Here is a 17,590-nt window from a genome sequence, read left to right as displayed (position 1 = left end):
TATGGAGACTGTTAATAATGGCCGAATAATCAGAAACATCCATTCCGGAAGTTGCTCCTTTTGCATTCTGTCACACTCGTACGATTTCTGAGAACTACGCATTCCAACTTTGGACTCTTGGCCCGAGCTGATTTCTATATAAGTTACCAATTATTCCCTAAAGATTTCAAAGAAGCGGGAAGGTAGGGGGAAGGAAGGAAAGGGCAGTCATTTCTGATATCAAATTTCTGTTTTGCTCGGTCTGCTCCTTTTCATCCTTACTCAGCTGCTGCCCATTTTATTCCTGAATGCCAAAACAAGCCTCAACAATTCAGCTAGAGTGCATTAGGGGACTCTACGCAAAGTACAGGTATTAAATTGTTGTGTTTAGATGAGTAATTGCTACGCCAGAGTACATGACTTGCACAATTATATTAGGGATATCTCAGTTTTGTCAAAAATCCCTCGATTCCCACAAGATTCTCTTCTTGATATGGGGCAAAAAGGAAATAAGAAATTAAGGCTGTAATTGTAATTTTCAGTATAACAGAAGGGAGGAGGATTAAACACATGAAGTGTTTAATTAAGAGCGTCTTCTAAGCCACTGCTTCTCAGTTGGTGTTATGGATACCACAGTGATATTCTGATATATTCTAAATGGAAGCTAGGAGGAAAGTCACTTAAACTGTAATATAATAACAGCATGCTTGCAAACCAAAGTCTTTCTTTCAAAAGGCAAGCTTTTTTTAAAATTCTACTGGGATCTAGATTTTTCCTAAAGTAACAGATGAGTTTCAGCTATGGCGGCCCATTTGCAGAAGGAGTTAAAGGATACTTGAAACTATAGTATCCATGTACTCATACAAGGAAGTTTGCTGACTAAGCAACATTAAGCACACAATGTAAAAACATCAAGTCAGCGGAAGAAACAAAGTTACTCAAATGCAACAACAGGCACACAAAAATGCAGTTGTTCCCTCAAGAGGTAAACAAATATTTAAAGTAACTGTAGTGAAAAGTGAAGCTATCAAAAGTAACTGAATGCGTTTGTGAGTGTGCAAATAAATGAATCTGTATTTTCTGCCTGAGTGCACGGAGGCCTTAACAGCAGCAAGGATTATTTTTGAACAATATGGGAAAAGTGAAAAAATACCACAAGATGAAGAGGTAATTAAGAAGATATGAGATTGTGCACAAATGGATAGACTTACATTGAAAATCTAACAGAAAGAAGACTCAGAATATTATCAATACAATACAATAGCAGAGTTGGAAGGGACCTTGAAGGTCTTCTAGTCCAACCCCCTGCCTAGGCAGGAAACCCTATACTGTTTTAGACAAATGGCTATCCAACATCTTCTTAAAGACTTCCAGTGTTGAAGCATTCACAACTTTTGGAGGCAACTTCTGTTCCACTGATTAATTGTTCTCACTGTCAGGAAGTTTCTTCTCAGTTCTAAGTTGCTTCTCTCCTTGATTAGTTTCCACCCATTGCTTCTTGTTCTGCCCTCAGGTGCTTTGGAGAATAGCTTAACTCCCTCTTCTTTATGGCAACCCCTGAGATATTGGAAGACTGCTATCGTGTCTCCCCTGGTCCTTCTTTTCATTAAACTAGACATACGCAGTTCCTGCAAACGTTCTTCATATGTTTTAGCCTCCAGTCCCCTAATCATTTTTGTTGCTCTTCTCTGCACTCTTTCCAGAGTCTCCACATCTTTTCTACATTGTGGCGACCAAAACTGGATTCAGGATTCCAAGTGTGGCCTTACCAAGGCCTTATAAAGTGGTATTAACACTTCATGTGATCTTGATTCTATCCCTCTGTTGATGCAGCCTAGTACTGTGTTGGCTTTTTTGGCAGCTGCTGCACACGGCTGGCTCCTATTTAATTGATTGTCCACTAGGACTCCAAGATCCCTCTCACAGTTACTACTGTTGAGCAAGGTACCACTTATATTGTACCTGTGCATTTCGTTTTTGTTGCCTAAATGTAGAACCTTACTCTTTTCACCATTGAATTTCATTTTATTAGATAGTGCCCAATGTTCAAGTTTGTCAAGATCCTTCTGTATCTTAAGTCTATCTTCTGGAGTGTTGGCTATTCCTGCCAGCTTGGTGTCATCTGCAAATTTGATGAGTTCCCCATTTATTCCCTCATCCAAATCATTGATGAAGATGTTGAAGAGTACTGGGCCCAAAACAGAGCCTTGGGGTACTCCACTGCATACTTCCCTCCATGAAGATGCAGTTATCAAACATGGAACATATTTTACCAATGGTTGGGGAAAAGGGGTGGGAAGTAAGAAGGGAGTTTATATTGTCAAGCAATTTAAACACCCAGACAACACAGTTTTTATTAAGCATTAAGAAATGTCATAAATAGAAAATTAATTAAAAAAAATATTTTTTAAAAAATGCTGTTGATCCTTTCCAGTCAAGATGTAAACAAATATTTAAAGTAAGATAAAGGTAAAGGTTCCTCTCGCACATATGTGCTAGTCGTTCCTGACTCTAGGGGGCGGTGCTCATCTCCGTTTCAAAGCCGAAGAGCCAGCACTGCCCGAAGATGTCTCTGTGGTCGTGTGGCCGGCATGACTAAATGCCAACGACACACGGAACGCTGTTACCTTCCCGCCAAAGGTGGTTCCTATTTTTCTACTTGCATTTTTTATGTGCTTTCGAACTGCTAGGTTGGCAGAAGCTGGGACAAGTAACGGGAGCTCACTCCACTATGCCGCGCTAGAGATTCGAACTGCCGACCTTTCTGATCGGCAAGGTCAGCATTTTAGCCACTGAGTCACCGCATCCTTACATATTTAAAGTAACTGTAGTGAAATGTGAAGCTATCAGAAGCAACTGAATGCGTTTGTGATTGTGCAACTAAATGAATCTGAATTTCCTGCCTGAGTGCACGCTTTATGGTTCCATTAAAAACGAAATCTGCTTGAGCAATTCTAATTTCAGGTAACTACACAGCCTGACATCCACTCCACCTCCAGCATAAAAAAGGAAACTTGCAGCCAAGAGGCCAGCATCACATCATTTAGCTCTGAAAAACTGACTCACGGCCAGTTCAGACAGCAAGTTGAAATTTAACAGAAGGCTTAACCTACACATTTCATTTCCACTTTTCTTTCTTTTCATTATTTAAAAAAGTTTTTCATTAAACACACATTAAAACATTGGACACAGTGTCTTTGCCATACATACTACAATATAAAGCTAAATATTATAACCACCATGCTTATTTACAATTGGCCTATTCAGCATTTACAAATATAAGGCTATCATATTTCCATCCACGTTGCTTTGTTCTTGTCTTATATATTTTCACTGTTATGATTTCATACATAATTCTACTCTCCATTCTATAAATCTTAATCATGGCTTATATTGGGTCTTCCCTTTTTTGTTCCAACCATCGATAGAATTTATCCCAGATCTTATAATATTCTGATTCGTCTTTGTTCTTCAATTCCCAGGGCAATTTATCCATTTCAGCCCTTTTTACATTTCACTTCCACTTTCACAACCGAAGCAAAACAATCACAGCCCTTGGAAAGACACAGGAGGGTTTACACCTCGAAGAAGTAAGAGAAATAGTAGGATATCTATGGAGATTTTCAATCAGCCAGGTCATGGTTGATGTCCCAAAAGTGCTTTTTCAAAAGGCAACTGGACTTTCTAGGGTTTTTTTCCCCTCGAAGTTGTTTCTCTTCTCCTCCAAGGAGCTTCTTCAGTTCTGAAGAACTGAACTAACTGAACGGAACTGAAGAAGATTCTTGGAGGAGAAGCGAAATGTCTTCAAGGGGAAGGGGGGAACAGGAAAGGCGTGTTGCCTTTTGAAAACTCACCTTTGAAAGAAAAATAGGAAGATGCCCCCTGAACAGGTCGAGAGTGGCCATAACCATGTCAACTCCTTAAGAAAACTGGCAGACTCTGAGCAAACGCAGAGTGCTTAAAACGTCATTAACCTCTTAAGAAAAGTGGCAGAGTGCCTCTGAGTGGGTACAGAGTGCCCAGAGCCACATCAGCCACTTAAGAAAATTGGTAAAAGGCATAAAAGATTGATAGGATTGGAAGAGAAACCAAAGTATATTGACAGAGAGCTTACTATAAAGAGTCCGGAGTCTCCTCAAGCCGTTAAAAAAACTGGCAAAGCCTCTGAGCTGGTACAGAGTGCCCAGAAACTCAACTCCTTAAGCAAACTAGAAGAATGCCTCTGAGCAGGCACAGAGTGCCCAGGGCCACATCCACTCCATAATAACATGGGCAGAGACTCTGGCGACAAGAGTGCCCAAAACCTCCTTAACCCCTTTCAAAAAACTTGGCAGAGAATGCCTCTGAGCAGGCAAAGAGTGCCCAGAATCTCAATTACCTAAGAAAACAACCAGAATGCCTATGAACACGTACAGAGTGCCCCGAAGGCTGCTTAAACCCCTTACAAAAATTTGGCAAGAGAGCCTCTGAGCCGGTACAGAGCGCTTCCTGCCATCCCCCCCCCCAACAGAGGAATAGCTCAGAGGCTAAGACACTGAGCTCAGAAAGGTCGACAGTCCGGCGGTTCGAATCCCTAGTACAGGAGAGCAGCGGGTTGGACTAGATGACCTCCAAGGTTCCCTTCCAACTCTGCTTACTGCTTAAAAGCAAGGAGAAGTGCCTCTGAGAGAGTGCAGAGCGCCCTGCCACGTTCGTGCAAGAGCGAGCAAAGCAAGAAGCGAAAGGGAAGGAAGGGACAAGGGTGCCTCTGAGCATACGCCAAGTGCCGGGAGATTTGGAGGGGTTTCAAGCACCACCGAGAGCAGAAGGGATGGAAGATAAGGGGGGGGGGGTTGTCTTAATTAATTAAGGGGCGAGGGAGCCCCTGGGCATGTGCAGAGCGCCCCCTCCTCTCTTCCTCCTCCTCCTCCATCCCCCCCCCATCCTCGGCACGAGCCAGAGAGCGGGACCCCCCCCCTATAAAAAAAACCCGCCACCCCCCGGCAGCCCCACTCACCGCTCATGGTGCTGGCGAAGCCGGAGCGACTCGGGCTCTCCCCCTCCACCCCGCCCCCCCCCTTCGCCGGACTACGAGAGCAGGGCGGCAGCCGCCTCCGCCGCCGGAAGTGACCCTCCGCCCCGGAAGCAAAATACGGGAGGAACCCGGAAGCGTCCTGCATAGACAGGCGGTGTTTATCATGGTAAAGGAGGAGGGGGGGGCGAGGAGAGGAGTCAGCTCCTCGCCTTCCCTAGGTGGGGATGGGTAAGTGGGGAGGGGGGACCAGAGAAAGGAGCCCCCCCACCCAGCCCATCTCGAGGAAGAATAAAGAGAAGAACCGAGACGGAAGGGACCTTAAGGGACCCTGTCTGAGAGAGTGTATATGGGGTTGGACTAGAAGACCTCCAAGGTCCCTTCCAGCTCATGCTATGCTGTGCTATGCCATTCCCTATTCAGTTCTTTATTTGAATTTCTATTTCTTTCCTATTCCTTTATTCTGTTTCTTATTCTACTCTAATTCTTCATTCCATTTTACTGTTCTAATTTAATCTAGTCTAATTCTTCATTCCGTTCTATTCTGTTCTAATTCCATTCTCTCCCTAGTCTATTCTCTCTCTATTCTTCTATTATTTATTCTATTCTCTAGTTCATTCTCTCTCTATTCTATTCTTTATTCTATTCTCTAGTTCATTCTCTCTATTCTTCTATTATTTATTCTATTCTCTTGTCCATTCTCTCTCTATTCTTTATTCTATTCTCTAGTCCATTCTCTCTCTATTCTTCTATTCTTTATTCTCTAGTCCATTCTCTCTCTAGTCTAGTCTGTCTTTATTCTTCTACTCTACTCTAATTCTTCATTCCATTATTCTATTCTATTCCATTCTAATTCCATTCTCTCTCTAATCTAGTCTATTTTCTATTCTTCTATTCTATTCTCTAGTCCATTCTCTCTCTAGTCTAGTCTGTCTCTAATTCTTCTACTCTAATTCTTCATTCCATTATTCTATTCTGTTCTGTTCCATTCTAATTCCATTCTCTCTCTAATCTAGTCTATTCTCTCTCTATTCTTTATTCTATTCTCTAGTCCATTCTAGTTTAGTCTAGTCTGTCTCTATACTTCTACTCTATTCTGCATTCTATTCTATTCTTCTGTCAGGTTCTGCTTTGGGAGGAGCATCAGGGATCATCTTTGGACCACAGGCTTCCTTATCCTCATCTTGGAGGGGGGTGAGAACCTGAGGCAAATGGGACTTCGACCCACAGGGCTGCGGGAATAATCAGCCTCACCTCGCCTGGCAAAATTTGGAAAAAAAAATGGTGAGTGAGAAAAGGGTTTAGGTGAGATGGGCAGCATCTAAATAAAGAAAAATTAAATAAACTCAAATGAAGCCAGCCAAGCACCGTTTTTTCATTCCGTTGCGGCTGCTGAAATGCTTGTAAATATAGTTTTAGATGGGGTGAAATCTATTTTTCTTGGTGCATTAGATTATTTGGGTATAAGAAAATAGAAGTACAGCACCTTGGAGAGTAGATCCCTAAATAAAACTGTAGGCAGCTTTCTTCAACATTTCCAGACGGGGTGAAAGATTAAGTTTGTACTCTTCTTTGTGATCAATATGAATTTGTAATTCAACATCATCAATAATCAAGTGGAGAAAAAAAGGCTCCCTTTGCATAATGTAGGAATTTATCTTCTGTAATATGGCTTGCAAAATCGTTCATTTGGCAGTTGATGATGAAATCTTTTCATGTGAGAACTGATGATGCAAGGCTTACCTACTCTAATTAAAATCACCAGCCGGTTAAATGTTAAATCGCATTCCTTCTAACTACAATCAGATAGAGGATGATTAATTAAAGCATTACTGACTGTCCACCTAACATCCTGACACCCCTACAGCAAATTAATTCCCTCTCCCAACAAACAAATCTCGTTTGAAAATTGTCTGGCTCAAGAGTGACACCCAGTGATAATTCTGTGCAAAAGTTTCCTGATTTTGACATTCCATTGACAGTAGGAAAACAAACATTACATTAGATGGGAAAAGTAGTAGTATCTTCAAAATGGATTATAGCTCAAATGTTTTCTTCTTTTTCTAATAATGACTGATCGTCCTCATTTAATGGCTGCCTCCTACAGGACTGTTCATAGTTCGATGGTGATCAAGGAGTAACTTTGCAACTAATCCCCACTTTTACGACCTTCACAGGTGTGTGAAGCAAAGGAAAGCTGAAGCCAGATCACAAGAACAGTACTTTTGCTTTGCTACCACTTTCCTGAATAACTGAGTTTCCTCATTATGGTCACTAAACAAGAACTATGTGTACAATTCTTTTTTTTCCCCTCCGGTTTCAGATGTAAGGGAACCTTCAGGTACAGGTAATCCTTGACTTATGACCATAAGTCCATAATGAACTTTTCGTGAATAAGCAAGGTGGATATTAAGTGAGTCATACCTACTTTTTTTTTTACTTTTCTACCACAATTGTCAAGTGAATCACATAGTGTAACAAAATCCAGTCCCTTCCAGGGAGGACCTGCATACTGCACGAGCCAGAAAGAGGGCTGTGAAAATATTACAGACCCCTCACATCCTGGACATAAATTGTAACTTCTCCCCTCAAAATGATGCTATAGGACACTGCACACCAGAACAACTAGTCACAAGGACAGTTTTTTTCCCGATTGCCATCACTCTGCTTAACAACTAATTCCCACAACACTGTCAAATAATTTACCAAGAATGTATTACTATTCTTCCTTCCTAGTATCTATCTCTCCCCACTTATGACCATAACCATGTTGCTTTCAATTTATAGTTTTTTATTTGTTTCCTAGTACGATTTGATAGCTTTTTTTTTTCAATTTTATTAACAAACCTGTAAAATACACACACACAAAACTTAGACGTACAACACATTTACACAATGCAATACAAACAGGAGCTTCCTGTTCTTTCTAATAGCAATTATCAATCGATACCGCTCACCTTATATTATTTCTCATTCTATTGTATTTCATTTGAATTTCACCATTCTTAGCTCTCTTATTTTACTCATAACTATTATTTTTGAGTTTTGTTATATTCCATCATTGATTCTTGTTTCTTTTCTCCATCCACCTATACCATTTATCCCATATCTTTTTATTCTTGATGAATGTATTTTATTCTCCTTATGTACGCTGACAGCATATGCACACCAAAGACAAATTCCTTGTGTGTCCAATCACACTTGGCCAATGAAGAATTCTCTTCTATATTATACTTGCAAAGCCTGAAAAATCTGTTTAATCAGTAAACTACATGGTTTTACTACTACTACTATATCACAGTGTCAAAACACGCTTCGTTTGAACTTTGGCTGAGCACAATACCTAAATCCCTACCATTGTGATTTGTAAATGATGGCGAATCACTTATTATTTAAAAGCGCTGAGCGAACCATGATTCAGTCGGTTCTTAAAGCATGCTGATGTGTTCAGTGAACCACAGTTTACTCAACACCGTTTTCAGGACTGGCATAAGTAAACTTTGGATGTGTTTTAAGTAAGCTGAAATTTCATTGAACATTGAATTAGCAAGTCCTGCAAACACAGCCACTATCATTCAGCCTAACCTACCTCGCAGGGCTGCTGTAAGAATAAAAGGTTAAAAAAAAAAGACTTGTTCAAAGAAAGGCGAGTGAGAAATTAAAAAACAAAATTAAGTGTAACCACTTCACAGACTTGCAAAACATTTTATTCTTCTCCTTCCTCGGTGACAAGGCTCATTCAACCTCTCCCTTTTTTGATGCAATGTCCATCAAATACATCCACCACCACTCAACTCCCACTTCCTTGCCCTAGCCTTGGACCTCCAAGATCCCCTCCAACTCGGTCTTTCTATGAATCTACAATGGTCTCTTCCTTGAGCAGGGGGTTGGACTAGATGACCTCCGAGGTCACTTCCAGCTCTGTGATTCTATGATTCTGTAAGGGTCTCTGCTTGAACAGGGAGTTGGACTAGATGACCTCCGAGGTCCCTTCCAACTCTTTCCTTCTATGATTCTGTAAGAGTCTCCTGCATGAACAGGGGGTTGGACTAGATGACCTCCGAGGTCCCTTCCAACTCTGTCCTTCTATGATTCTGTAAGAGTCTCTTGCATGAACAGGGGTTTGGACTAGATGACCTCTGTGGTGCCTTCCAACTCTGTCCTACGATTCCGATCTCTCCTTTGCAACAGAAATCAGAAAATTCCCATCGTTCCTCTTTCCCGTGGGGGGGGGGAGAGAGAGAGAGAGTGAGAAGGGAGATAGAAAGACCGCGTGCGCAAGGCAAGGACCCGCGCGATGCTTGCTGGGGATTGTTGTTTTTGCACAGAACTCGGAGGAATCCACGCCAGCGCCAGGGAGGGAGGGAGGGAGCGGAAAGAAAAAGAAAGACAGCGAGTTGTGCTTCCCGTGCGGATCGGCTTCCCAGTCTCCAACTGGGCGGCGCGACGCCTTTCGGGAGTTGTAGTCCTCGGCCCGGCGGGCGCCCACACGTCGCAAGGGCTGACGCGCGGACTCAGGACTACCGAGCGTGCAGGCGGCCCTCCCCGCGCCTGCGCACGGGAGACGAGGCGTACGGCAACCGAGGGAGGCCATACTGCGTCGGGGCGGTGGGGCACACGCGGAGCGTGGCCGGAGCGAAGGACCGGAGTCGCCGCCGCCTCAGCTGGTCGCTCGTCACCGCCGCCACCGCCTCTCCGCGCCTTTCCTCCCTCCCTTCCCCGCCGGGGAAGCGCTTGGGCCGCAGCAGAGAGGCTCGCGAGGGGCCGGGCGCACAAAATGGAGGCGAACGGCAGCGGGAGCAGCAGCGACTCGGCGCCCGATTGCTGGGACCAGGCGGACCTCGAGCCCGGGAGCGCCGCCTCAGCCGCCACCGGGGACGAGGAAGCAGCAGCGGCGGCGGCGGCGCCCGGCCCGGCCCCGCTGGAGTCGGAGGAGTCGGAGGAGGAGCAGCTGCTGGGCGCGGCCTTCAGCCGGCACCTCAACGTCAACGCCAAGCCCTTCGTGCCCAACGTCCACGCCGCCGAGTTCGTGCCGGCTTTCCTGAGGAGCGGCCCGGGACAGCCCGCCACGCCGACGGACCCATCGCCTCCGCCGGGCTTGCCCACGCCGACAGCCCCGTCGCTGACACACGGTGAGCCCCGCGGAACGGCCCGACACTGGACGGGGGGGAAGGGGGTTCAGTCCTTCCGGGGCACTTTTCAAAAGGCCCGTCCTCCCCCCTCCCATTAAGGCTGCCTAAGACCCCTCCCCTGCCCCCCATTATTGCCCAGGCAGTTCTTGGGGGTCCCTTCAGTCTTTTAATTCGCCCCCACCACCACCACTACGGATTCAGGGGCACCTTTCTAAAACTCTGCCCAATTAGGCTGCCTAAGACCCCCCCCCATTATTAAACAACCCCTCCTCCATTATTAAACACACACACCCATTATTAAAATACAGACCCCCCCCATTATTGCCCAGGCAGTTCTTGGGGGTCCCTTCAGTCTTTTAATTCCCCCCCCCCATGGGATTCAGGGGCACCTTTCTTAAAAAAAAAACACCCTGCCCAATTAGGCTGCTTAAGACACCCCCATCATTAAACACGCACACCCATTATTAAACACAGACCCCCATTATTGCCCAGGTAGTTCTTGGGGGTCCTTTCAGTGTTTAAATTCCTTTTTTGGTTGGATTCAGGGGCACCTTTCTAAAGTCCCCCCTACCCAATTAAGGCTGCCTAAGCCCTCCCCCATTATTGCCCTCTGCCTTGGGGTTCCGGCAGTCTTCAGTCCTTTTAAGGGTCTTTCTTTGAATTCTCCATCCCCCCCCAACAATAACCATGTAAGGAAGGTTACCCTCCAAGAGCCCCCCCCCCCCATCCCCTTCCCAAGAGCCACTGTGGGATGCCAGCCTGGCCTTGTCCTCCACCCCAAGGGCATTGATATAGATATAGATATAGATATAGATATAGATATATAGATGCCCTTGGGGTGGCATATATATATATATATGGGGTGCTGGCTCTTCCCTCCCCCAGAATATATTGGAGTAGGCCCGGAAGAGGATGGTTGCTTCTAAAGGATTTGAAAAGGTTGCTAATGAGATGGAGTTTCTCCCTCCCAAAAAAGGCAGCTCAGCAGAGAAAGGATTGCCCTCTGGGGCTGTCCATCAACAACCCTGCAAGGTAGGTCAAGGGATGTCCAACCTTGGCAAGTTTAAGACTGGGGGACTTCGACTCCCAGAATTCCCCAGCCACAGTTCCCTTAACTAAACCAGGGGTGTTCAACTGGCGGAGAAATCCTGGGAGTTGAAGTCCCCCAAGTCTTAAAGTTAGTAAGATTGGACACCTCTGGTTCAGTTCTGGGAGTTGAAGACCCCAAGTCTTAAAAGTTGCAGAGGTTGGACACCCCTGGTCTAAATCCAGGACGAAGAATGGTCGCTTGGCCTGAAGACGAACTGGCTGGGAGAGGCTGGCCTTCTGCTCCCTTCCCTTCTGAGAACTAGACAGCTGGTGGCTTGCAAGATCGCTTGGCCCATCTTTCCTGGGCCTCTGCCAAGGCGGCATGATTGGGGTTGCACTCCGAAACTCCCCGAGGGAGAAACCCACAGCTTGACCTAGTTCTTACCCATTTTGCCACCCTTGCCAGAAGAGAAAGATGGCGGGGATTTTTTTTTTTAAAAAAGCCGAATGATCCTCCTAGCAGGAAGTTCTGAACAGTGATGGGGAGGCCCTTTCTCTGGTCAGACTTTCCGGGGGGACGTTTTCTGCCTCAAGCAAGCGCGTTGGGATGGTAGAGCCTCCGGGTGATTCTGCCAGACAGGTTCCCCGGCTTGTGATAGTAGAAGAAGAGCAATTCAGGCGTCTCTACTTGCAATGGCTGAGCCAAGGAATGACTCAGAGAGCAACAGCAGCAGCAGCACCCTCATGCCCTGTGATGCAATCTTGAGCGGTGGAGAGATGTCACCTTTCTTTTGCCGGTAGAGAAAGTTGGGGGTGGGGTGGGGAAGTATTTCCTGGTAGTCTCAACAGTTGCTGTGAAACCACTCAGAGGACTCTCTTCATCAGAAGGCTTCAAACTTGGCAACTTTAAGACTTGTGGACTTCAACTCCCAGAATTCTCCAGCCAGCGTAGCTTGCAGACGTCAACTCCCAGAATTCTCCAGCCAGCATAGCTTGCAGACTTCAACTCCCAGAATTCTCCAGCCAGCATAGCTTATGGACTTCAACTCCCAGAATTCTCCAGCCAGCATAGCTTGCAGACTTCAACTCCCAGAATTCTCCAGCCAGCATAGCTTGCAGACTTCAACTCCCAGAATTCTGAGAGTTGAAGTCCCCAAGTCTTAAAGTTGCCAAGTTTGGACCCCCCTGTTCTTCTTCTCAAGCCACTCTTCAAATAAGAGGTTTGGTTGGTGATCCTTTTTCTTGACTTTTCCCACAATGCTTCTTCCCCCCTTTTGCTGTAAAACTCACTGCCTTTGAGATAAGATCAGGCGTTTGCTTCATGCTCTTGGGAAGCCTCGGTCAGAACAAGATAAGAGCACGAAAGCCATCGGGCTGACTCTCTCAATCCAATCAACTTCACAGGGTTGTATTGGGGAAAATAGGAGGAGGACCTTTTTGTTGGATATGTTTGCCACCTTGATTTATTTGTATAAATAAGGGCAGGACATAAATAAGGCAGCATCATGTCTCCTGGAGTTCCAGAAAGTATTGAAAACCTTGGTTTGGTCCCAAGTCTGGAGTTGATGTTTTATTATTTGCCTAGGGTCCCTGTTTGGTTGATTTGGTTTATTGCATCATTTTAGCCTGGGCTCTTTGGCCGATGAAGTGTTCCTAGTTGGGTTTGTTTTTACAAAACTAGATTTGTACGCTGCCCAGAGTCCATTAGAGTTGGGTGGCTAATAAGATTTGAAATAAGCCGTTCGTTTTGTGGGGCAAACTCTTCAGTAAGTTAGATATGTAAAGAAATCCATTGTACCCTGCAACAAGAATTGATTCCAAGTAGGGAAGACCTAAGGGGACACAGTGGCTCAATAGCTAAGACTCTGAGCTTGTCGATCAGGAAGGTCGGCAGTTCAACGGTTCGAATCCCTAGCGCCGTATAACCGAGTGAGCTCCCGTGACTTGTCCCAGCTTCTGCCAACCTAGCAGTTCAAAAGCATGTAAAAATGCAAATAGAAAAATAGGGACCACATTTGGTGGGAAGGTAACAGCGTTCCGTGCGCCTTCGGCATTGAGTCATGCCGGCCACATGACCACGGAGACGTCTTCAGACAGTGCTGGCTCTTCGGCTTTGAAATGGAGATGAGCACCGCCCCCTAGAGTCGGGAATGACTAGCACATATGTGTGAGGGCAACCTTTACTTTTAGAGAAGACCTGATTAGCTGGCTCTCTCTTTTTCTTTAATGTCAGATTATCTGTAGAGCTGGTTCCTATGCTTATCAGGATTGTGCAAGCCCAATCATTTCTATTTTATTTATTTTTGAATCTTGCCAGCATCTAAATGAGCAGTGAAACTGAATCCAACATTTCATTCAAGTTGGAGATTTCTGGCTTGTTATAACCCAGTACGGGTCTTTAAAATATTGGAATCCAGGGCTTCGTGCTTTTATTACCTTTATTAAATATTTAGCAAACTGCTTGGAGATGCCCTACTTTAACTGTTGCTTCGGGGAGAAATTCTCCCAGTGAGACCATTTATTTAGCTGCTTGCTTGCATTACCCTGTTGTTTGATCTCCACGAGACAGAATTCTTCCAAGTGTTGTCTTTTGAGGGACATCCAAAGCACAGCTATCCCATTGGCATGCGGAATAGCTCCGTTCCTGAAGACGTTTTGTGAAATGCCTTGTTTTTAATATGAAACCACTGATTTAGCATTTTGCAAGCTTTCTGAAGGGTGGCTCAGTGGCTAAGACCCTGAGCTTGTCGGTCAGAAATGTCAGCAGTTCGGCGGTTCAAATCCCTAGCGCCGTATAACCGAGTGAGCTCCTGTGACTTGTCCCAGCTTCTGCCAACCTAGCAGTTCAAAAGAACGTTAAAAATGCAAGTAGAAAAATAGGAACCACCTTTGGTGGGAAGGTAACAGCGTTCCGTGAGCCTTCAGCGTTTAGTCATGCCGGCCACATGACCACGGAGACGTCTTCAGACAGCGCTGGCTCTTCGGCTTTGAAACGGAGATGAGCACTGCCCCCTAGAGTCGGGGGTGACTAGCACATATGTGCGAGTGGAACCTTTACCTTGAAGCTTTCTGAGTTTGAAGTAAAAGTATTCTAAGTGGAAGCACTCGATTACAGACTTTAAAATGTTTCTAGAACACATGAAGCCTCCGCTTCTCGCCGTTTTTGCACTCCCAATGGAAGCTTTCGTGAAATTCCACGCATCTAACATTTCGCACACCTCTGCCAAGTGTGAGGATAGTAAACACACACGTTTGATTTAGTCATTCCCATGGGCACGATTCTCAAGGCTAAAATAAAACCTTAGAATGACGCTTAAGGATGCAGATATAAATCCGGTGTGAGTTTCTTTTTATGGGACCTATTTGCCAAAAAGCAAGACAAGAAAAAAACCCCAAGGGAACTAACCAAGGAGAGATCCAACTTAGAATTTAGGGGAAATTTCCTGACAGTGAAAACAATCAACCAATGGAACGGCTTTTCTTCAGGAATTGTGGATATTCCATCACTGGAGGCTTTTAAGAAGAGACTGGACAGCCAATTGCCTGAAATGGTCTAGCGTCCTTTGCTTCAGCAGTGGGTTGGACTAGATGACTTCCAAGGTCCCTTACAGCTCTGTTAGTCTAAGTCAGGGGTGTCCAAACTTGGGAACTTTAAGACTTGTGGACTTCAACTCCCAGAATTCCCCAGCCAGCATAGCTGGCTGGGGAATTCTAGGAGTTGAAGTCCACAAGTCTTAAAGTTCCCAAGTTTGGACACCCCTGGTCTAAGTTATCCAAGGCAAGTTAGATGCCATCTGCTCTACACTGCAAAATTTGCAAATGCGTTTGCTGCAATCTCAGAGTAGCAGCAGGTCTGACATCCCTTTTACTCCCAGGTTGAACATAAGATACCGGTTTAATTGCTGACCGCATTACTCCTGGTGACACATGAAAGGCCTGTTATCAAGCAGCCTACAGAAACACAGGCTGTACCTCTGATAAGAGTGTGGAAGCGCATGGCTTAGCCCTTAAAACAGATTGGCACTGGGTGCCCCACAGGTTGCAGAATTAAGGGAGGATGGGATTTAATGATCCTTGGTGGGACAAGAGCCTCAGGCGACCAGAAATTCACCCCAAGTCAGAACGTATGCATTTTCTGCAGTCCTATCCGCTAAATTAGCATTTCTCCTCTATTCAGGGTCAGTCAGTTGCTGACCGACTGTAATCTGTTTCGGGGTGCAGATAGTCATCTGAAAGGGACGCAGTGGCTAAGATCTTGAGCTTGTCGATCAGAAAGGTCGGCGGTTCGGCGGTTTGAATCCCTAGCACCATGTAACAAAATGAGCCCCTCTTATTTGCCCCAGCTTCTGCCAACCTAGCAGTTCGAAAGCACGTAAAAAATGCAAGTAGAAAAATAGGAACCACCTTTGGTGGGAAGGGAACAGCGTTCCGTGGGCCTTCGGCGTTGAGTCATGCTGGCCACATGACCACGGAGGCGTCTTCGGACAGCGCTGACTCTTCGGCTTTGAAGCAGAGATGAGCACCGCCCCCTAGAGTCGGGAACGACGAGCACATATGTGCAAGGGGAACCTTTACCTTTTCCTTTAGTCATCTGAAGATTACAAATGTGATTTTGAACCAAAGAAATATGAGGAATCTGCTAGCAGGACTTCCAGCTAACGATTTTTATTGAAAACATAAGCTTTGGTGAGTGGCAGCTCATTTGACCAGATTCAGGCAACAGAGCTCACCAAAACTGGTTCCTCTTCAGTAAAATTTGGGAAAAGTACTGAATTATTTCCCCCATCATAATAACACCTCTCTCCTCCTAGTGACTTCATTAAATGCTTAGCTTTACCTTGGACCGGATTCAATCGGGAGAGGGAAGGTGATTCCTGTTTTTCTGCTTAGCTCACGTTTGTGTGTGTGTCTCTCTCTCTTTGGTGCCGCTTGCTTCAGTCTTTGCAGAATGGCGCTCATAATTGATAATATAGACCAGCGTAATCTGTTCTAGCTAGATTCCAAGAAGAGGCACAAGTAGGAGAGATTGCGTGGGAATAAAGTAACTTTTTCAGAGCTATGATTCCTAAAATTAGGAGAGGATCTCTCTCTGTAAAGGTAAAGGTTCCCCCTGCACGTATGTGCTAGTCGTTCCCGACTCTAGGGGGCGGTGCTCATCTCCGTTTCAAAGCCGAAGAGCCAGCACTGTCCGAAGATGTCGCCGTAATCATGTGACTTAACCCTGAAGGCGCACGGAACGCTGTTCCCTTCCCACCAAAGGTGGTTCCTATTTTTCTACTTGCATTTTTTATGTGCTTTCGAACTGCTAGGTTGGCAGAAGCTGGGACAAATAATGGGAGCTCATTCCATTACGCAGCACTGGGGATTCGAACTGCCGACCTTTCTGATCGACAAGCTCAGCATCTTAGTCACCGAGCCACCAGGTCCCTATAAAAACATGTGTTTCTGTCTCTATGTAGACCCAGCCAATTGCTAACTGAAAGTTACACATATGCCGTCTCTTATTGAAAACTGCCTATACCTCTGTAAGGAGAGGTTTTACCAGAGGTCACATCATGTCTTTGAGGAGGGCAACTACAGATGGTCCTCGAGTTACAACCATTCATTTAGCGCCTTCCTCCTCCTATTTTCCCCCTAATAACGAGTCATCCCGCCCCCTGTCATGGCTAAGGCAGAATTTGAACCCAGAGTCTCCTGCCTTTACCATTAGGCCAAATTGACATGTTTAGGAATCTTGTGTTTAGACAACTATATCAGCCCAGGTTCTTATTATACCTGTGTTTTTTTTCAAAACCATTTCTAACCCTTTGGAAAGGTTTGGAATTTGTTGTTTTTCCTTTTGCCTTCAAGTCAGTCTTAATTCTTGGCGATTGCATAGATAAATTCCAGCTGTTTTGTGGACAGAATTTTTAGAAGGCTTTTTCCTTATGGCTGGGAAGGAATAACCTTAAAAAAATAAATCAGAATTGCATTTTTTTTTAAAAAAAGAAACACCTGATCCAAATAACCAGGTCTTTCCTTCTCCAGGAAGAGCACAAAATTTCCATTTGTACTTGAACATCTTATGACCCTCTCTGGAACATCAGATTCTCACTCAAGTACACATGTTCCACAGCTTTAAAAACAGCAACACCTAATTGATGTACTAGTCCCTGCTTCGAATTGATGTCTGAAATCAGCAGTCTGGTCTAAATTTCCATGTTCCATGTTTAATCTCACTGGCCTTCTGACAAGTATTCCTCAGCTGGGCCTTATATTTTCATGATAGAACTGTTGTTCGTTTTCATTTGTTGTTATCCGTTTGTTGCATTGATATAAACACTGAGGGTAATGTGCTTTGATCGTTTTGTGTTATCCTCACAAGCGTGTGAGATGGATTCAGCTGACACCCATGGGGTGTGATCCATTGAGCATCATCTTGGTGTTTTGAATCTGGATC

The 17,590-nt window shown here is 45.0% G+C and overlaps 2 protein-coding genes across 3 annotated transcripts in view; one reads left to right on the top strand and one right to left on the bottom strand.

The window, feature by feature from the left end:
- Positions 1-5,092, bottom strand: part of SNX29 (sorting nexin 29) — a 146,720-nt gene extending 141,628 nt beyond the window's left edge. The window contains exon 1 of the mRNA XM_081965909.1: positions 4,976-5,092. Coding sequence (XP_081822035.1) covers positions 4,976-4,982 — 7 coding nt within the window. The 5' untranslated portion in view covers positions 4,983-5,092. The remainder of the gene's footprint in view (positions 1-4,975) is intronic.
- Positions 5,093-9,544: 4,452 nt separating this feature from the next.
- GSPT1 (G1 to S phase transition 1) overlaps positions 9,545-17,590 on the top strand; it is a 31,510-nt gene continuing 23,464 nt past the window's right edge. For both annotated transcript variants that reach the window (XM_081965912.1, XM_081965911.1), the window contains exon 1: positions 9,545-10,122. In XM_081965912.1, the coding sequence (XP_081822038.1) occupies positions 9,768-10,122 (355 nt within the window). In that variant the 5' untranslated portion in view covers positions 9,545-9,767. The remainder of the gene's footprint in view (positions 10,123-17,590) is intronic.

Source organism: Natrix helvetica (genome assembly GCF_964273705.1).
Source record: "Natrix helvetica genome assembly, chromosome: 13".
NCBI lineage: Eukaryota > Metazoa > Chordata > Lepidosauria > Squamata > Natricidae > Natrix > Natrix helvetica.
Note: the sequence above shows the minus strand (reverse complement) of the source record. Positions and strands in the feature narration are given on the sequence as shown.